A 22624-nucleotide genomic window follows, 5' to 3' on the forward strand; every position below is an offset into this window, starting at 1 on the left:
TTAATTAAAAGAACGGTAAACTTCCACACATCTGTGCTTCTTCACATAACCTTCTGCAAATACATGCAGATAGGGACTTTAGAGATGGATAATAGAAATAGACATCAGAAGCAGAGAACCAGGTAGAAATATTCACATTGCTGTTGATTCTTCCAGAAGGGAAAAAGTTTTCTTCAGTAAAAAGCAAAAGATTTTGTTTTACTTTCTATGTAGTAAACAGCAGCTTTTTATAGGTGCTTTCAGTCTACTCTGAAGCTGTGTGAAAAACCCTGTCAAACAAATCTGAGAAAGTACCAATTTGGCTGTGAAGTTCTGTCATTTTCTGTTTTGCAGTCTTGTCCCTGGCTAAGCATAAGAAACTGTACAAGATACAGATTTTGTAGCTCTTAAGAGAGTGTAAGAAACACTTTCCAAAAGGCACTGGCTCTTTTGTGAACCCCTTTTTCCCTATTTTATGACTCCTCAGCAACTCAACTGGTTGCAGACCACTTTGTAGAGCTGTCCTTCCAGCTGGTGTTTGCCTCATGACAGAGCTGCACATGGATTACAACTCCCAGCAGCCACCAAGCACTGTTTCAATGGGATATAAACAGAGAAGAGAGAAAAAGCGCATGTATGTGTATGGCACACACATCTCATCAAGAATGAACATCAAATCAAGTTCTGTTTCACTTACTTATCAATATGGGGTGGGAGTGAAGTAGAACTATATCTTTTTTTGTTTTCTTTTTTTTTTTTTTTTTTTTACTGGGTAAGCACAACTTGGGATTCTTGGAGATCTTCTTAAAAGGATCTCCTAGAATAAAACCTAAGGTTCTGGTTTTGCAGAAGGATGAAGAAGACACTTGCATGTTCAGCTAGCTGGGCAGCAAAAGCAGAAAGAAGCAGTAGGCACTGGGGAGTAATGGCAGTGAGGAATTTGTGTTCTGGGGCAAGAGACTAATTTCTTTTTGGGGAAAAAAAATAAAACAGAAATATTTTCACTCTGAAGAGATGTAACTGAGTAAAAATGCAATGTCTAAATACATTTGAAAAGGCAGAACTGATTGATGACAATTGTGTGGAAAGAGGAAGGATAATACTGGAATGACTAAAGAGGATATAGGAAGATGAGTGGTTAGATGATCACAATGCAGAAAGTTAAGTGGAAGGCTAGGGAGAATAATAAAACATGAAGACATTTTATCTCCATAGAGAGGTATATTCTCTCTGTGCACAAGCACATGGTGAGAAGAAACAGGACAGGAGACAAGCCTCAGTCCCACAAAAATACTGTACACTCTCCATATGACATGTGCCAGCAGCAGAATTAAGATGATACCTGAGCCTTTGCTCAAGTAGTTTAATAATAATAAACTTCCCCTGTAAAACCCATTTTAACGTAGAAGAAGTATAAGAAGGTCACAGTGTAAATGAAAATGAGTTCTCAATCTCTCTACACAAAACCTTCTCAACTTTTAGTGGCAGAATGTGTATATAACTCACTCAAGAAGACACAGCAAATCACTGACATTAAACCACCTGAACCCTATTCCTGAGTTTGCCATTTTTAGTATAAAAACTACAGGATACTTCTATTTGGATCTATTAGATACCAACTGCATCTTTTTGAAAGAAGAAAAAGGTACCATACAATCCACATAAGGGCTAGATGATACCACATTTACCTCCTACAATGTCATAGTCATTTTGAATATAATATACATATTTTTAAAGTATGCCAACAGGAATGTTTGTAAAGATACCTTGCAACTGCTGAACATGTGCACTGGTTTGAAAGGTATTAGCAACATAGTTACCAGTATAACATGTGTATGATATAGCCAACAAGCCACTAAATCATAAACTTTTTTCCACATGAAGTCTAAATTTGTAAAGTTGGCTAATGAGCTGATAGTGGAGATGATGGCTATATGCCAGATATTCTCATTTTATTTGGATCTTCCTTTAATTGCAGGCACATGAGCGCTTTATATTTTAAAAATGTGTCAGTACAAATACATGAGTTCACAGTTGCAGACCACTAATTTGAAACTGTGATGCAAAGAAAGAAGGGTCTAAAATTATTTCAGAACAGGCTTCCATTGATCCACCTAAGTGTGGAAAGTACAAATAAAAATAATGTAAAACATTTAAAGATGGTATCCAATAAGTTTCCAGTAAGAGGATGAGCAGCTTGAGTCTCAGGGCACTGAAAATTTGTCTTGTTATCCAGCTAGTATACTTGCTTCAGCCTTTGCGTGCAGATGGAATTCTGCATTTATGAGTCAGAATCTTAACAAATGTAATAAATAGGTTCCCACATGTATTTCTCTAAAAGCTTAGTAAAGATATAATGGTGATTATTACAGCTTGTGTCTGAAAAATCTGCCATCATCAAGGATCTTCCTTGCTCTAGCTGTGCTGCAAAAAAGGACCAAAAGAAACTCTCACAAAATGTTCGTAATCCAAGGCCATGCTGCATATTACTGAACTAGCTAACAACATGAAGCCATACTGCTACCGTGACAAATGCAGGGTTTTATATGAGCTAATTTACCCTGCTTCTGCTGCACTGAAGCATTTCACACTCCTGCAACTTGATTGTTTCCCTTACTCAACCTAACTCATTAGGTCAAGTTGCATGCATATGCCCTCAGCACATGAAACGGAGTACAAATAAATAGAGATACAGGACAGTGCAAGGAGACAACAACAAACAACAACAGTGGTCATCAGGACAAGAAATCACAGCGCATCACTAGTATAGTGATTTTGGAGGGCAAAAAAAGAGTTTTCAGGAGGTATCTGAGGGTACAAAAAGAAGAATGTCTGCTTTCTTTGCACCAGTCATCAATGGGATGCTTTGTAGAGGGGGCAATAAAGAAGCAACAAAACACTCGTAAGCTCCTCCTCCCTAAAACACCACCTTATTAGGCAAAATAAAAACGAATTTGGGGGATGAGAACAAATGAAAGCAAAACAATATTTGGGACATGAGCAAATTATTTTGTCGGAATGCTTGGAACTTAGTTTTGGAGGGAGCCATTTCCATATCCATGCCTAAAGCCATATGAATATACAACACTGTTTGCCAACATGATATTCAACGTATTCATTTTAGTTCAGGTCCACATGAGGCCTATCAGGCTCAAAGCCCGATGTATTCTTCTTCTTTTTTTTTTTTTTTTTTTTTTTTTTTTTTTTTAAGAAGCCTAAACTATATATTAGTCCTTTTCGTAGTGCTAGGCTTAACTGTACAAGTGTTTCTGGAAGTGTTTAATAGAACAAAAGTATGTGGAAAAAAAAAAGAAGAAAAAACTGCAGGCACAGCTGATGTTTGTGATTTTTTATTTTTTTTTAATGTTGCCTAAATCCCTAAAGTCAGTGTCTGGACTCTGTCTGGAGGCTTCCCAAAAGTCACTGCTTGTCAACACCCTTTCCACAGAAATGAGTCTATTGTTTACCTCCACCAGTGTATTGTCAAGTCATCTCTTCTCATTTTCATTACAGTTTAAATTGGTATCCTTATAGAAAAGTCTAACCCTCTCTTTCCTTACCCATAAATCTCCCTAATATCTAAAGCCCATATTAAAATAATATATATCAACAGAATGCCTTTCTTCAAAATGCGTCTCTACTGAGATCACTGTAAATGTTTAGATGGTACTGACTGTAAGAAGGTCAAAATTTGGCCAGTTGATAGCAATGAATGCAAGGGAAACCCAAAAAAATCTAACTGGATTTTCGTTCACTTTGAATCCTGATCCAAAATGAACATTTTCCTGTGAAGAAACTTGCTAACAATCTCCTTCCTCTGTCTCAACAACCTACTCGTGGCTTTTGAAAGAGAGACACAGGTGTGATGAATCTGCTGGAGTGTGCCAATCTCCTGAACTGTCTTTGACAGTTCACACAGGATCCCTGAGAAAGCCCTCGCATCACCCAGTGTTTGAGGGCATTCTGAATATACCACATCTTGTGAAGTTTTGCTCACTGGCAACTGCAAACAGTGTCAAGCTGTGTTATTGGCAGTTAAAAAAGGCACTGGAAGAGCTGAGGGACAACACAACTTATTCAAGCTTTACAGAAGAAAAAGTAGTTGGTAATGAGGTGAATGCTGATACGCAAACGAACACATTTAGGTCTTTTTGTCTCTAGCAGTCACTGGCATCCATTGGTGTTCAGAAAACAAGTAACTGACTACATGCCTCTTAGCACTGTGTATATTCCTTCAGCAGAACTCTTCCTCTTGCCACCATAAATGGGATAATCCTTGGCAGTCCCAGCCAAAAGCAACAGTGACTCCAGCTGCTTTGTCACATTTCTATATGGTCTCTCCCAGCTCAAAGTCCTGGTAAGTCAAACCCAGGTGCATGAATAGCAGCTGTCCGTGTTGTCCCAGTGCTGCAGCTAAACCTTTCAGTCATTTGTCTGTATGTCAACGTACAAAATGCCCACTTGATGAACTCTGGCATATAATGCTGATTCTCACAAAAACCATAGCAAGTACATTAATTGCCACGTACCCCTGCATGTGGATAGTTTCTCCCAGAAGTTTCCACCCAGCAGCCATGGCCCTGACACCTGCTTCCTCTGCAAGTGAATCACTAGCTGAAGTAGCTGTTGGATACAGATGTTTGCATCCAGGGTATTCTCAATCACAACAAGCTATGCTATCAAGGGTATCAATCCAGGCATTAGTCTGGAGTAGGAAATCCTTCACAAAGCCATATTTAAGAACTTAATTAAGTCAATAATGTCTTTTATTTTTTTTTTTTTTTAACTTCATCCAGCAGCTAAGCCAAAGTAGAACTAACTGTGGTCACTAATACTGGAAGACAAAAATAAGAATATTTCTTGTGAGCTTTCCAGCACACAAACTGCCTGTCATCCATCACCAACTCCCTTTGGCTGTTCTTCAAGAGCATATGAGTCTTCATTGTTGTGGATCTCTACAGATGTGAATAATGCACCTTCCTGTGTTTGTGTTTTCACTCCCATGTCCACCTTCCCCTTGCATTCATTATGCCACACAGTTATTGAATTATTATAGAGGTGGGTGGCTTACCTTTAGGGCTAGTCACTTTCTAATAATGTCAGCTTTTGGTTTATAGTGACTGAGGTGTCCGATTCTTTTAGGATTTACTTCATCAGTCAGGATTAATTTTGGTCTTTATTTTAAAAGTCTAGAAGCCATTCAGAAGGCATCTAACAGATACGAGAAATGCAGAAATAATATCAATAGGTGCCTTAGGGAGGAGACAGAGAATGAAAGGTCAGGAAAAACACCTAAATGTTACCTTGGATACTCATCTCCAGGCCCTTTCAGCCAGCTACGTGCAAGACAAAAGACTGCTGTGATCTTATAGGATTAGCACTACAGAAGAATTGTTTAGAGCAAGGAGCGAATGTCACAACGTGATCAGTGGCAACACTGCAGTAGAAGAAGAGGCCCCAGTAGGTTTTTTTCATTACTATGAAAACAGTGCACAGAGCAAACTTGGCCCTATCATTCACCTGAGCTTTTCCTAAAACCTCACATTTTCTCTGTTTCCAATTTCACCTTCATAACCCACTTTTTAATCTCCCCCAACACATGGAAACAGAAACCAGGATCAAGAGGGAAATGCTGCCAAAGATTAGAGGTTTGGAAATTTACAACTGTTATCTAAGTGAAAACTATAGTGGGAGCCAATTGCTTTAGTCAGAAGTCCTTGTTATTGTAAAGAAGCTTTAATATATGTTTTTGCTTTCTAAAGCAGAAGCTGGAAGTGTAGTATTTTACGGGTCAAACAGAAAAAAAAAATAAAAACAAAAGCAATTCAATGCCTAGTCACCGAATCTGGAAATTTGTAAAACTAAGGTCTGCAAATCTCTAACTTGGTAACAGATGTAGTGAATTATAAACATGAACTTGTCACAGATTACTGTAAAAGAACAGGCAGGAATCCTATTTTAAAACACATTTTTCTGTTTTCACTGTTGTTAATCTTCCTTTGCCCTTGCAGCTATCCAACACAAAGCATGACTGCAAAGTAGTACCATTTGAGCAATCTGGAGGAAGGGGGAAAAAAAAAGAGTGTTTTCAAAAATTACAGAACAGTGTTCCAAAGAGAAAATTTGATTTAAAAACTCCTTTCTGTTCAGCAGTCAAGTGGTCTGTTTTGAATTTCAATGGCTATCTGTAGTACTGAGGTTTCTGTGTCATTGCATAGCGAAAAAGCTGACGAGGAATGGTGCTGTCTTACTTCATTCCCAATCACAACCCAGCAGATAAAGTCTGAAGTCACAAGTCAGCTGAGAGCTCTACCAAGACTATTAAAATGTGCTGGCAAAGCTGGAAGGAAGAAATTTAAATGAGGCCTGGTTAGATGTTTGAAAGGAATGAGTGACTGATCCTGTTTTATGTTATGCCAGACAATGCTAATAGTTTAAACACTAGCTATGTCAAGTAAGAAATAGATGTATTATCGTCTGTGAATTATTAAAATTGACTTCACCTACTCACCTTCAGACTTCTATAGCTGAAAGGAAAAAAAAATCAAGAAAACAAAATTACTGCTAGGGAGGCATGCACTCTTAATCTATTACTAATGTCATCTTGAATCCTGTTAATATTTTTCATATTGTCTGCTTTGGTGAGCTCAGACACTATATGTGAGGAATGAGCAAAAATTCCAGCTGATCCTAGGCATAAAGCTCTTTAATGTTTAAGTCTCCCCTGCCCTGCAGATAATTACTGTCTCCTCCTTCACTCATCCAGCTGGGACATCAGACAACTTGGGGAGCATCCAAGACAGGCATGAAGATCTATTTCCTGGTTCACGACAAGTACTGTAGTGTTTATGCCACAGAGGTAATTTTCTAGGGTTTTATTAAGCAACAACAACAACAAACTTTTAAAAGTTGTTTAGATCTACAAGGCTCAATTTCCCCTGCAACTCAACCATACAAGCTCCCCTTGAACACCAGGGAAGTATTAAGGATACTAAAAAATAATTAACAATGTAAAAGGTTTCTAAGTTCTGATAGGGTCAGAATCATTGCTACAGGTTTTTAGTGGAATACAAGGATGAGATATGAAGATACGGAAGATGATTAAGTACCCATCAACATCATCATCACAGGGCAGCAACAATAACAAAGGTCCAAGCTTTTTATGCCTCCATCATGAAGTTGTTAATTTACAAATGATTACTCTAAGGGTGATAGAGGGGAAAGGTGAAGGCTTATTTATTTTTTAAACAACCACTTCCAAACCACTTTCAACCATTTGGCCCTTTGAGAGAAACTGCAAATGGTGAAGGACAGATATAAGCCTGAACAAAGACTTCTTGTGAATTTTTTGAGGAGACAGAAAACCTTTAGGATCAATCTAAAAGAAAGCTTGACTACCCCAGAAAAGTACTCTCCTGCCTCCCAAATTAGGCTTTCCACAGAAAAACTGAAAAGCCAGTTTTAATCTCTTTTTTTTGAGCAGAACACTTTTTTGACTTTTTTTCCCCATAGGTAAAGTTAAAACATTCCACATTTTCTAGGGGAATAAACTTCAAATAACTAAAGAAATAAAAGAAGAAAGTGAAAGAAACTTACTGTCACTTTTGGACAGTGAAACACTTGAAAAACCTGAAATGAAAGGTTTTAGAGACAAATCCTCAAACTCTCCTGCTTCCTTGGACCTTGCTACCACTTTGTGCATTTCTCCTAACCTGGTCTTTGTGTCCCTTTCACACTGCCCTGGGGTGTCCCTCAGAGGAACAACTGCTCCCACTCTAATAACGCCTTCAGCAACATTAAAGTGATACATCTTTTCCAGGAGGCAGCATAGAATTTTGAGAATCAGTGGCTTTGAGAACCATCTTTCAAGCAGGAAAAATATTAGGTGCCATAACATACCCAGTCTCGAGACAGCTATGACTCTAGCAAATGACTGACTGGAAGACTTCATGCTGAACAGGCTGATGCTGACCCAAACTCAGCAGAAGCTTCTTTTAACAACACCAAAACCATCTCATGGCTTCAAAGATGAAACACATGAATGCTCTCTGGCTGTCATCTTCCTTTGTGCACCCACTCACCCACAAAATAAAATACAAACAGCTGAAGGCACGCAAGTGCCTGCGAAGGCTGAAGAAATTAGACAGGAGTCTAGCTCTTAATTCCAGATTTGCCGAAGGAAACCTCACCTCTGTCTCATATCCTCTGTATTCAAAAGCCATTTTTATTTTCACATAAATCATGTCATTTACAGTTCTGTGCTGCCATTCTAAAACCATTGCAAGAGTTGAGTTGGCACAGCATACTTAAAAGAAAAGGTTACAACGTGGTGGGAAACACAGTTAAAATGTGAACAGTATTGTTAACTTATTGCTTGACTTTTAAAATCCCATTGTAAAATAAAATAAACAGCTTCTGAAAGGGAGACAGATCTTCAGACATGCTCCCACTTTTGAATGTGAACCAGCAATCAGGCCTGTAAGTGACCTCAACCACCTCTGACACCAAGGTCTTTAGAAAGCCCTGGTGGGAACAGTTTTGTGCTGAGCTGCTCTGCTAGCGTTCCAGCCTCACTGAGCCCTACAAAATGTGGTCTGAAACACAGTTCAGCTCTTTTGAATGTCTGATCTAATGTAGGAAACGAGGAATAGGCGGTAGGTGGTGGAGACCGTTGGCAGGAGGGAATACTTGGTAGATGTGACAAATGTGTCTTTGGTGATCCGTGAGCCTGGACTTCTGTCATGGCTTTTGCCTGCTCCAGGCTTTTCCCCACCCCCCGCGACTTCCCTCCAGAGGCTTTGCATTTCCCACCACATGTGCTGGAGTACAGGGAGTGTTTGTGTGGAACAGGCATAGGACAGGCACTGATAAGAAAACAAGGGATGGTCCAAATGGAGGAGGCCAAATGGCAGGCCAAAAGAAGGAGGAGGCAAAGGTGTAAGAGGTGAGAGAGAGACGCTCTGTGCGTGAATAAACATGAATAAGCGTAGAGGTGGTCATAAGACCCCCCACTGCCAGGAAAGCAGAGAAGAATTACGGGCAGGAAACATCACTGCAGGAGCAGTTGATCAAAACTACAAACTGCATGAACTTGGTCTAATTCCATCTTGCCTGTGAAGCCACCCTAAGAGAACCTGGCTAAAAAAAACTGTCTTGAGCTATTTCAACATCTCCATGCCCAAGTACTGTGCTCACATACAATAAGGCAGGCAAACAAGAATAATCAGCTGGCACCTCTTGAGTTCTCACAAACATTTGGGCTGGCCATCTCATTTCCCATCACAGATGAATTGCTCTCCTTCATATTAAGATGCAGCAATGCACGTAAGCACACTCTTACCTCTGAGTATGGAAACTGTCCCTATTAACTATTCATGCCCTTGAAGTGAAGCACTTGCTTGGATGCTTGGCTGAATCAGGGCCTAATTAAGGAGGTAAACAGCCTTCTGTCCTCACTCACCTCTCCCTCAGCCTTAATCCTCCAGTCACATAAATTTAATTTAAAAATCTGTTTTCAGGAGTTGAGCCTGGATCTGTCACATCCAAGATTGTCACTAATTGCTATGTGTCAACAGTGTTTAGAAAAATGAGCAATGAATTAAAACCACCAACCTTTCTGCTTGGATGACAGCTTTATCTTTACACACTAGCTTTTCAATAGGGTTGCAATCTCTTTACTCACCCAGAGTGGAAAATTGCCTTGCCCAAAGTCAGTCAGAGATTTCTTCAGCTAGTCCAAACATTTCTAAAGAAAAACTACTAATCTTGTAAATGAACATATGGTGCAACACCCAGAGTACAAAAGCACTCCAACTTAGACCCCAGGAGGTAAAGACACCCTCTTCCTCTGGCTAGTCTTGTTGGATAGTTGTGGTATTAGGGGATCAGAAAGCAGACTCAAAGAGACAGGCTGATGTTCTCAGGAAGATCAATGAAGATGTGAAGGTCACAGATGACACATGGCTGATTTCAAAACCTCAGGAATGACAGCAGGGAAAGAGGTGGCGAAGGAGGAGGGGGAACAGAGCCAGCTGTAGAAGTTGCCAGAGAAATATTTTGTTGGAGGCACAGCAGAGGAGGAACAAGATGACGCAAAGAGAAGCAACTGAGTGAAGCACAGTGTATGAGGACTGCAAACAGTGGTGTCCAGAGGGATTCCTTTACTGGATGCGCCTGTCTAATACTGATGTAATGAGCTAGTTATGAAGCAAAAAATTAGAAATGTATGTAGGAGTGTTGGAGGTGTACATATTAGGTATCTGCTCCCACAAGAAAGGAGGTAAGCGAGGGCTCCTGCTAAGAGTCTCTTAGGAGGATTAAACAAGACAGTGAGCAAGACTGGATACAAGCCTGCTGAAGCTTCTCAGGTTTGGTGACATCTTGAGCTGAAAACCTGATAGCAAAAATGATCTTCCTATCTTCTAAGGAACAACTAAGATGAACAAAATCAGAGCAAGATAAAAAAGTAGAAAGCCACCTGTGGAGGGATGGTTGTGTCCACTGGTAACTGCAGCAGAGCACACGGTCATCAGGCTCTCCTCCTAACTTTGCCGCTGCCTCATGATCTCAGTCTGTCTGTCTGCTCTGCCATACAAATTTTTCAGAAGCAGAAACACAGTGACACTATTTTTTAAACCTTTTTCACATGCTTGACGAGAAACATTTAAGATATGTTAAGTGCTCAGTGTCTCACAGATGTTATACAGAGACAAGTTCCTACTAATCATTATCTTACTTAGCTGAATTGGACATGTATGTTTTCAGAGATGCCTCCAAAATGACTGATATGTAAGGCCTTAACTAAAACAAACCAATTAAAAAAAAAAAAAATCTACAGCAGGTTTTATTAGCAGGAGGGACAAATAAAAGGAAGAGCGTGGCAAAGCAATGCAGAGATAATGTTGAGTTTGAAATAACAAAAGATATAAACAGTTCGTCTGACACAGCAGCAAAGTCATCTTCAAGGAGAATTAAGGACAACAGAGGTAATCATTTACCAAGGCACTAGTTTTCAGATGTTGACATACATTTTCAGAACAAGGAGGAAAAAAAAGATGTGAGAAGACTGTCAGAATTGTGACAACTTGCCTGACTGCTTTACCTGACTGTCTTTACCTGACTGCTAGTGAGGAAAATAGACAGGAAAACCATCTGAAGATTATTCTTCCTTGAATGCTCCCATTTAATTTTCATGAGTATTAATACAGGCCATATATTGACACTGATGAGCAAAAAGATCCTTGAGGAAGGGAAGCACGTGTTTCCTCATGCAGACATCTGAACAGTTCACAGTCACAGGTGGCTCTGAACTGAAGAGTAGGAAATGAAGCCTGTATGAAAACTAAAGTGGAAGTGTGGGGCATTTAGGGTTTTGTGATCATGGTTTCATTAGACTTTAAATGCTCTTCAGGGCAGGAACACTTAGAGGAGTTCAGAAATGTTTTTGACTTTAAGAAAGCTGACTTTGGGAAAATGTGATATGCCCCAAGGAATTTTTACTGGAATCCTATGAAACATGGGAAACGTAGAGCTGAATTTTTAAAAAACATCTGAAGGGACTGAAACTTAAAGCCATCCTGCTTAATTCCAAGTAAGAAAAAGGGCAACTGAGGCCAAATGCAGTTAAGTGAAGATGTACAGTTTACTGTAAGCAACAAATAGAAGACTTCAGATAGTTCTCTTATATATAAATATATATATATATATATACATATATCTGTAGATATTTAGATACAACAAACGATCCTTTGGAAAGTAAACAACCTAGTCAGGAGGGATACAGAACATTTTTGGAGTTATAAAGAGCAATTTTAAGGAAAAAATTCCAGGACAATTAAGTATCTTTTAACACTGCCATGATTTTTTTCTCCTAAGCGTTACATGGAATTTAATTTATATCAGTGCTAGAAAGGACTAGGAGAAAAATCCTTAGTTGCTTAAGGCATATAACAAAAGGAAGATGTTGGCAAGTTAGCATGCCCTTTTTTCTTTGAAGAAGAATAATAAGAGGCCAGATGACTGCTTAAATACCAGCACCACATTGTGACAGAGTTTCCAGCGCTTGCTTAAAGAAAATTTGCATTGATGTATGTACATCCTCAGAGTTACAGCCATGCCAACTCATAGCAGATGTGATGCACAAATACAACATGCAGTTCCTATCCTAGGCAAGCTGTAGGACAACTGCAGAAACAGGTGAGAGGGAAGGGGAAGGATTCCCTGTAATACATGCAAAGCACTAGATTCAGAGAAATAACAACATTTACATTATGGTTGAAAGATTTTTTGTTTGCTTGTTTGTTTGTTTCCCTTAAAAAGCAACACAAACTCCTAAGACATATAAACATCTTAAGTTCTGTGACGGAAGGACAGACCAGTGAGACCTGGAGTTAGTATTCATTGTTGCAGAAAAGGGCAATGAAATGAAGCAAGATCCTATAGAACTGCTAGCTTAATATCTGCCATGCAAAAATAATAGAGGCAATTTTACTCAAACGCCTTAATGGGCATAATTTGATTAGAAGCAATTGTGCAATTCTTGGAGGGAAATTTCTGCATACAAATTAATTGTAATTATATTGCTGAAAGATAAGAAAATTAAAGATGGGCCTTAATTCTCTAAAAATTACACAGCTTCAGGAGTTGAGAGACCTGATGCTTCTGACATCCCATGCTGCAGGGCGGCTTGTTTTCAACTTTTAAAATAAATTTTAAATTAATTTTAATATTATTTTTGTGAACACCAAATAGATTATTTAAATCCACATATAGAATAAGTTGCTTGCCTGCAATATGAACATTCTGATTATAACAGAAGTAGAAAAGACTAGAAGTATCTACATTTTACAGGAGAGTAAACTGTAGCAGTAACTTATCTTTATGTGCCTAGGGCAGCGAGTATAAAATATGACCTTATCAGCCATATGCTAAAAAAACCTGCAAAATGTGTGAAAGCATCTTTCATAGCATATCAATTTCAGTATAAAAAGCAAACTTGTCATGTAGGTCCTGTGAAAACTGCTGATTTTAAGAAAGGCAGAAGTAGTAATTTTTCCCCAGTTCTTGCAGCAGGTTAGAGTCTCCAAACACAATTTAAAAAGGGTCAGAAGAAATACTGATAGGAATTTGACACAAGCCAAAAGAAATGGCACCAATAGGTTTGTAGATGGTAAGATGCAAGGAGGGAAGGGAAGAAATAGGCATTAGAAGCATTAGCAGGAACAATTCCCAAGGCCAGTAGATATCAAGGGGCCCCAAAGCAGTCAAAAGCAGAGTGAAGAGATTTAGAGTCAAGGCATTCAAAGGGTCTACTTAGTTTCACCAGAAGACAGTCTCACATTTCAAGGTTTCTTCTTCAGTACAGCTAAGCTTTTCAATGGGAGGCCTTGACCCCAGGGATCACTAACTGAAGAAAACAAATGTGTTTTCAAATGAATGTGTTGGCACTGTCAGAACTGACTGTACACAAGATTAAATGATATTTATTTTCACTTTCCCGAATACCATGTTAAATTTTAGAGAGACAGACAGACAGAGACGTTTCCAAATAAGACATGAGAATCTGAGCATCAGATTTTCTGTGTCAGCTGGGATTCAACAGCAGAATTCCTGTTAACTGATCTGGCTAAGCCTCCTTCCAAAATGTCAGCCTGAGGCTTTCTTGCCTTCAGCAGTCTTAATGATGGTGGCAGGAGGGGACACGTGTCGTCAGTCCATTTCAGTTCTCTCATTGCTTTTCCTCGCTTTCTCATGATGGATTGGATTTTGGTCTAGCATTTTGGAATTGCACACATGTAATTCTCTGACTGAAACAAACTGAAGTTTGCCTGCCTTTGATAAGAAACAGAAATAAAATCAGAATTTAAATAAAATGAAAGGGATTCTGAGATGCTCTAGGAAGGAAACTTTGATTGCAGGAAGCGGGTGCCACAACTCCTCATAGAGGATTTTGCTCACTGTTCATCTGCATATTTCTTAAAACAAAGGTACTTCAAAACTAATTTTGTACTTCTACCTACATCATGCTTGATGCTTCACAGCTTTCCTGGGTTCCACAGGAACCAAGTAGGGACTGTGTTAAAATGCAAGGCAAGATGGGAGAAGTTGAAGAGAGAGACGGAGCGCAAGGGAAGGTGGCCCACGAGAGACCAGATAATTTCTGATAAACATCAGATGTCTACTGAGTTTATACACAGCACTATTTCAAGGCCACATTCTACTCTGTATGTGAACATATCTCTATGCACATGTATGGACCCACTAGCAATTTTATGAGCATTCCTGAGGGACCTGTGCTTATGCACTGCCCCAAAATGAAGAAGCATATAGGAAGCTGAATTTAAAATCCAGAAACTGTGTTCCCAAAAGGAGACCAATAATGACAAAGAGGAGACCATGGGCACTGCTCTTTCCACAGAAAAAATTCTGAGCACACAAATAAGGTGGAACTACAGCAAGGGCTTCAGAATAGCTACGTACTACCCGTGAATTTTGAGGAGTGAATATGTACTTGTTATTAAGAGCTATGACAGAGCAGGAAAGTGGGTCTCACAAAGCACAGACTTGTTGGGTCAAGTGTCCTTTTCCTGTTTGGCAAGTCCTTTTGTCTCTGTGTTGTCCTTATCATCCTGACACCTTACCAAAGCACAGAATGACAGACAGCTCTTAATGACTTCCTAGCGTTTGATTCTGATACGCACGCCCAGCCCTTTTTTTGCATAACACGAAAGTCTCTATTCACCTCTGAATTTCCACTTTAGAAGCTATGTCCACTTCCACAGGTGCAGCTCCCCACTCCCACTCTGCTATCTGTGTCAAGACAAATGAGCTCTCATCACAGCTTGCTTGAATCAAGCAGCTGAAGACAGCACTTCTGAACGGACAGACTTACAGTCGATGCTGCATCAGCAGCTGGCGGGGCTGGTATCACCCTCCCCAGGAGAGGAAAACATCCTCTCCTGGACACACCCACTCCCACATCGCACAATTGGGGCTATTGTTCCCTGTGTCCAGAAACCAGGTTCAGTTCTGTACCTTCTCTGGGCATTGCCACCATCCTGCCTGACTTGAAACCATTGTGGTTTGTTTTGTTCTGTTTTTTGTTGTTGTTGTTGTTTGTTTATTTGTTTTTTTTTTCTTTCTTTCCTGGAATGCTCATTAGGGTATCTGAGCACAGAGGTTAGTGGTTCGGTCCTGCCAAACCACAAAGATACTAAAAGTGTGTGCTAGTTGAACACCCCCAGTAGACTTCACTGAGGCATTCCTGAGAGTAGAGATGTGTTCTGCAAGTGAGCATTTACTGAGTGGGATTCTGCAAAGCATCTGAAAAAACAAAGCACATGTGCACTCCTAAAACTGGCATTTTGTGGTACACACAGTTGCAAAGATCTAAGCTGAGCAGGAGATACTCACTGGATGGAGTTGAAACACTGTTATGGAGACACAGCACCCACCTTCCTCTGCCCTCCCTTCTTGGGGCTGGAGGAGAGGTGACCACATACCCCTTTGGGACCACTTTGGTACACTTTGTTTTGTTTCCCATAAGGTGATGTCTCACCCCCTGAAGCATTCCTTCTCCCATTCAGAGGGGGTGGCTGAAGCAGAGAAGTGTCTCTGTGACAAGACAAACCCACTCCTCCTGGGCAGTGCTGCCTGTTCCCAGGTAGCTGGCTGTGAAAGGGCCAACAAACAGGCTAATTTGAGCTCTAAAAGCTGCCAGCAGGAGCGCAATTAAGCCGTTTTCACAGACTGCTGGCCAAATGCAGCAATTTATTGGCTGAGTGATTGGATTATTCATTTGCAAAGCTAAGAGAAAGCATTTTCTTACCACTTCAGTTGGCCTGTAGTACTTGTGATTGACTGTCACATGAATCTTGCCAGTCTCTTTGCAGCGTCCTACTTCATTTTCATTCTTCCCTTCCCACCTGTAAAGAAGATAAACATTTAATCAACCCATAATTACTTTAGTGCTCTGATCTTACCAACATTTGGCCTGCTTTCATTTACTTGAGGCTGGTGTCAATTCTCCCTGCAGGACAGTATAAACTCATTAGCTAAAGGAACAAAGGCAGAGTTCAGACTTGAACAGAGCAACAATGGCTTTTGATGTCTCTTTGTTTTGGTTTTTGATTCAGTGAAAGGTCTAAAATACAGGACTTCCAAATTAAACACATAATGCTAGGGGAAAAGAAAATGTCCTGATTTCAGAATGTCTCATGTATCTGCAAATAAATATGGCAGTGAGGTTTTTCAATTGTGGATTGATTCAAAGTTGTTTTTTTAAAAATATTTTTAATTCTTGTATTTTAGCCAATAGTTTTAGGAACTCTTTAATCTGTTAGTTTTATGGATGTGAAGCTCTGTTTGAATAGCATTAAGCTGCGTAATTCAATTTGTACTTAACTAGGAAAAGCAAAACAAAACCATTTCTTGAGTTTTCAGTCCTAGCTTGACATGGCACTTTGCATGCATGTACTGTAAACAGTACTTACTACCTGTGAGCTGAAAGCCAGTTACTTTGTCCAAATTTGTTTCATATGTGTTGAACAGCTTGCAATTTGCTCTAACTTATATGATCTGGCTGTGCCGTGAACCATTTTGTTAGCAATTGTCCTGGTCTGAAATTTTTGGGAGCAACAGAAGAGGTACAGTTTGGTGGGAGATGAATTCTGCCTTTGGAGAGGCCAGCCTGCAGCCTGGAAGCCTCAAGATGATGCTCCCTCTCAAAACAAATGTTTCAGGTGACATATGTAGGAATGTACATTGGTGCATCAAACCTAATCCACTGAATGTACAAAATCTAAAGTTATGATTGAAACTTGATGCTTTCCAGCTTTCTGCATCAAAGTATATACCATGGGGCCCTGAACCCGCTTGGCATAAAAGTGTAGTGATGAAATACTTTTTTGTATTTGAATAAAATCTATATATTTAAATCAGCACTGTGGTTTAGACTATTTAGCCTTAGTCACCAGCAATGAAAGAGGAGCGCCCTTTGCCTCCCACCTACTAATTGTACTGCCACCTTTTGGGATTTTGTCACAGATTTGATTTCTTCTTGCTCTCCCCCACTCCCGATTAAGTCCCTCAAAGAATTTAATTCTTTGACAACCTCAGCCTTCATTTTTGAGTTTCTAGCCCTGAGGGCTAAGGAAGAAAGTCTGAAAATGTGACCTCTGTGTACTCATGAAGGTTAAAACACCGAAAGGCAGAAGGAAATACCAAATGTGCATTATTACTAGGTTTTAAATCCCACGACTTCTTAAGAATAACTCATAACTCAAGCCTGTAGGATGCTTGATACTGGGAACACTTCACACTGAAATAATTTCCAACAGATAATAGCCACAGTGAAGTCAGTTGTTAATAGTCATGCTATGATGCTAAAGGTGATTTATAATTTAAATTTTCTTTTTTTCTTTTTTACAGTTGCTCTGTTTGAAGCCTGAACTGCAAAGTTTCCATTCAGAAGCCAAAACTAACATTAGTCCCTCCCTTTAAAGGGCAGAGGGTAAAAATGTGCAGGACTCAAATGAGCTTAATAGAAAACTAACCGTCACCAGTAAAACAACAGGAAGCGTTTAGATCAGGAGACGTCAGTTGCTGTTGGAGGTCACTGAGCAGAGAACCCCATTTAACACCCAACAGGCTCCAGAAGGCTTGGCCGAACCAGTAAAGATTCACTTAATGTTGCTATCGAAGTTACATAACAATAGAAATCACTTAAGAAGAAATCTCCACCCGATTTGTTCAGCACAGTAATGTGAAAAGTTCACAAGGAAAAAAAGAGTATTTCTCATTGTGAACAAAGTAGCATTTGATAGCTGCATTTTTAATTACTCCTGGCACCTAGTGCTCATAGCTGGGGACACCACAGTGCTGATAAAAGGGATTGTGTGGGGGCCAACCTGACACCAGGAGCAAGACATCCATTTTGCTAACCAACTCCTCCTCCCCTCTTCCTCTAACTACAAGGGGAAAAAAAAAAACCACACACACACAAATTGCCAAAACCCTCCTTAATTTGTGTTAAAATTGTAGTCAGAATTGTTAACTGGCAAATGTAATGCCAGATTATCCTGAAACAGGAGTGTGGTGGAAGAGGTACAGGGAAGCCTCAGGTTGCTGTGGTTCTAGATAGCTGCAGCCAGCAGGACTGCCCAGGTTTCTGCGCCTTAGGGAAGATGCCCAAGTAGGCAAGAAAACAGCCTTGTGTAATTTGGGAGAAACACAAAGAATCCCTGGCTAAAGACAGTTTGGCTAATCAGGGTTGGACTACATGTACAGAGGATGGGCAATGGATCCCCCTGACTCCCAGCTGGTGCCAAAGCCCAGCACTTCCAGTCAGGTACCTGCTGACTTAGTGTAGACTTTTCATAAAACGCTGGTCCTAGAGCCTGCAGGCAATGAGCCTCTACAGCAGGGGTGTCACATTCAGTTTCACTGGCAGCCACGTCAGCCTCGTGGTTGCCCTGAAAGGGCTGATTGTAATTTTAGGACTGCATACATGTACATGCTCCTAAAATTACACTCAGCCCTTTGAAGGCAACTGTGAGGCTGATGTGGCCCCCAGTGAAAATGAGTTTGACACCCCTGCTCTACAGCGCGACCATTGCTTGCCCGACACTGGGGAGCTTCATCCTCTCACTGAAGCAAAGGATGGGTTTGCTCTCATGGCTGACAGCATCAGCCATATGCCGGAATGCTCTGCGCTCTGATAAGGATGCACGAGACCACGCGTCTGCTACTGGCAAAGGGGGTTTGATGCTTCCACGTCAAGTGCCTCGCTGTTGGAGATGGAGGCTTTGGGATTGCCTAGGACAACAGTCATTGTCAGCTCTGCTGGATATTATTACTGTTACTGACCTCAGAAATTTCCTTAAAACTACATTAATCGCATTTCAAATGCATGTGCAAATTTACTTGTTTAAAAGGTTCTTCACCTCAATGGCTTTTACATTCTGGATTTACAGATGATTTGATTGCAATTAATTTAAGGCTAATTCCATATCTGCAGATAACTAACTGTTATAATACTTATTATAAGCAGTGATTAATGCTTCTTTTCCTCATCAATTCTGGAGATTCCAATTATTTTTCATTTCTTGTAAGTATTGAGTAAGACAGCAAGCAGCTTCAAGCTGTAAGGTCCCCACCTGGTGGGGTGTGAGGTGGGCAGGGAAGGACACAGGAAAGCCGGGATAATCGAGGAGGAGGAGTGGGAACAACACTGCAGTGGACCAAATGGTCCAAATGGCTGTAACTGAGAAACAAACAAGGCAAAATACATATATTTTTGAGGTGGTGAAGAAATCAACTAAAAATGAAACCTTTTATAAAAGTTCAGATAAACTAACAAGTATATGCATTTCATCTTCTTGCTTGATCTCTACACAGAAACAGAACAGATAGCATTTAAAAAAAATTAAAACCCACTAGTAGCTACAGCTGCTCAGTCTCTTTACAGAAAATAAATGTATCACATATCTCTTTTGAATCAAATATATGCCAATAGAAAATATTTTCACATTTGAAAATGAACAATTAATGGAAAATAAAATTTTAGGAAAATTTTGCTCTTCTTCCACAGCTAATACGAGATACCATTTGTGGAGACTTCTGGGACTTGTGGCTAAACACACAATTAAGCCAAAGCACTTCATTCTGCTCTAGCACTTTATAAACAGTAAAACTGACACCATATAACAGACCATTAATGTCTTTTGCAAGTAATCTTTGCAGGGAAACTTTAAATATAACTCTTCATATGTGCCTCTGTCACCAACTCAACCACCAACCTTGAAAGCAGTTCTGATGCATCAAAGCAATCAAGAATATAGGCATTGCTCAACCACGATCTCAGGTTTAAATCTAAAGAACAAATATGCTACCATAGAGGGAGGTACTCAGAAATTTTTTCAAGTGCTCTGATGAATCAGCTCTTGAGGGTTTGTTCAGTGAAAGAACATAATTAGAACATTGCTATTGTTGTTATTATATTCCCAGCATTGTCAAGCTCAAGTTCCAAAAATCTAAACTGTGATGCCCCACATTATGAGACTTTAAAAAAGAATATATGCTAGGCTCCCTATTTTTTTTTCAGTTTATTTAAAATCTTTTGAAGCTCTATACCTTTATTTCAAATTGTGAAAGTTGGTGTTGAGAAGAAAATGTGTTCTCAAAGAATATTAATGCTTCTGTGAAAATCAAAACATTCTGGAAACCATAGTTTTAGTTTCAAGTAAGTTCCATTATTGTCAACCTGAAACAAGACTATGTTAACAATATCTAACAAAGATGTTTTGACATTTTCAGAATGGAAATTTTTTATTTTATTTCTTTTTCTTTCAGACTGGCTTTAAAAATTCTGTTGAAGTTATTATTTCTTTAAAAGGAGGACATAAGAGAAACAGAGCAGTCTAGCTGACCTGAAACAAGATATTTCTCCAAACTGCATTTGTGAGAACTATTTTCATCTCATTTTTCATTTCATTTGGGGGTGGGGGTGGAGGGGTGCGAAATGAGGAATTTCCCATGAAACAGCACATTTAATTCTCACCCAGTTTTCCTATAGGAGAAACTCTCATACCTCTTTATGACGTATGAAATTAGATAATAAAATTGTTAGAGTATTCAAGCCTTAATTGAGTTCTGAAACAGTTATTAGGTCTGCCTACAGATAAAACCTTGTATCAATAAGAAAGTAATAAAATCCTGCTCGGCTGGTAGAGTTAATTCTCCAGCTGAGGTGAGTTAAATGCCCCCCTAAAACATATATTCTACAGTAAGAGTGGTGATAAAGTTGTTGCAGTCCTAAGTGAGGACTCGTGCTTGTGTGGGCTCACCCAGGCCAGCATTCTTCACTGAACTGGCTGAGTTCCTTTCAACCATCATTGTTCAAAATGCCTCCAATTTCTATGGGATATTTGGTTCCCTTCCCCTTCATCTGAAAGCTTCTGATTTTCTGAGCTGTTAAATACAAGAAATAGCACCACCCAGCCAGAAATTTTTGGTGAGCAAAAACCAGACCTGGAAATAGCAGCTGTTTTGATGATGACTTTCGATGGCTCCTCTTCCGCATCGTCACAGCACTATATTGTTGGCTTTACATTCTCACAGCAATCCTTCAAATTTCATGGTTTTTGTAACCCAGCCTTTCATTATAAGGTAAAATAAAAAAACCCAAGCCACAGAACCCCTTCTCAATTCAATCTCAGTTCAACATTCACTGTCACTGAAGAGGCCACTGTTCCACTTCTGCTAGTAGTGCACCTCATTAGACCTTATAGCTTACCTGCAACCTTCCTCTTTTTAGGGTGATTTTTTATAAGACCAACTGGAATATTAGTTAAAATAAAATTTGCATGTAGACCCAAATGATTAGAGTAAAATATTCATTTTTACTGAATTAATTCTGATCCTGGAATAAATGAATAATATTTGTGTAACAAATGTGCATGTATTTTTATATGAATAAAAACCACAATAAATTTTTCCACTGCTTGAAAAGTTTCCTTTCCTTTCCTTTCCTTTCCTTTCCTTTCCTTTCCTTTCCTTTCCTTTCCTTTCCTTTCCTTTCCTTTCCTTTCCTTTCCTTTCCTTTCCTTTCCTTTCCTTTCCTTTCCTTTCCTTTCCTTTCCTTTCCTTTCCTTTCCTTTCCTTTCCTTTCCTTTCCTTTCCTTTCCTTTCCTTTCCTTTCCTTTCCACATTTGTAGGCAGCAGTCTTTGTAGCACTCTGCAAATAACTCTCAGGGCTTGTCGTGGTTTCAGGCTATCTTTGCAATCCTGTTCTAATTTAATAAGATTAATGACAGAAAATTAGTCAAGACAAGCATTTGCCTGTTTCATTTACCCTGCTGTAGTTCTACTTATAGGAGTGAAGTGTTTCCCCCAAGTACTACTTAATTAGTAATAAGTAGAAGGGAAAGTAAAAGAAAAAAAGGGTAATCCTTATAGGGGGAAAATATTTGTAGCTCTGAGGCTTTCCTGTTTGTACAAAGGACTGAATTCAAATGATTCAGGGGACTATATAAATATAATTTGAAATTTCTTCCTTGAAAAAGAAATGTTACAAGAAAAAAACCACACAAGGTAGAAAAAACTCTGTGTACACAGTCAATTTCAGAGAATCATTCTTATTGCAGCTGTACATTTCATTAAGTACACACATGTAATAAAGTTTCTCTCTTATTTTGGCTAGAAGACACAGCCCTAACATGTGCTAATGACTGGAGACAACAGAGGATTATGTTATCTTTTTGGAAAGACTTTTTAGGCTATCCTGGATTTTCAGCTGTATAAGTTAATGTGAATTGTTAGGAAGATAAAAAACTAAAGCAAAAAAATTTCTTTTCGTTGGTTGATGGGGTGGCTAGGATTATTTTTCTTCCTATTCTCTACTGCAATATCAAGATGTGGCAGCTAAGATTTCGTTACATTTGCAACTTTTCCTGCCAAAGCACAAAGTAGGGATGGTTAAGAACCCTTGCTCATGCAACCTGTGTTCTCAGATGCACTATGAGGTGTGCCAGCTTCTTGCCATGACATCTCTCCTGGTCCATCAATTTTGAAAGGTGCATTGTGCAGCAATGCTGGACATTGTACAGCAGTGGAAAGGGGTGCTGGAGATTTCCCAGATAAGTTTTTG

The 22624-nt window shown here is 39.5% G+C and overlaps 1 protein-coding gene across 5 annotated transcripts in view; it reads right to left on the reverse strand.

The window, feature by feature from the left end:
* GMDS (GDP-mannose 4,6-dehydratase) overlaps positions 1–22624 on the reverse strand; it is a 419817-nt gene that overhangs the window by 56334 nt on the left and 340859 nt on the right. For all 5 annotated transcript variants that reach the window (XM_065052533.1, XM_065052536.1, XM_065052532.1 and 2 more), the window contains one exon: positions 15806–15902. In XM_065052533.1, the coding sequence (XP_064908605.1) occupies positions 15806–15902 (97 nt within the window). The remainder of the gene's footprint in view (positions 1–15805; positions 15903–22624) is intronic.

This window comes from Columba livia, chromosome 2 (genome assembly GCF_036013475.1).
Source record: "Columba livia isolate bColLiv1 breed racing homer chromosome 2, bColLiv1.pat.W.v2, whole genome shotgun sequence".
Classification (NCBI taxonomy): Eukaryota; Metazoa; Chordata; class Aves; order Columbiformes; family Columbidae; genus Columba; species Columba livia.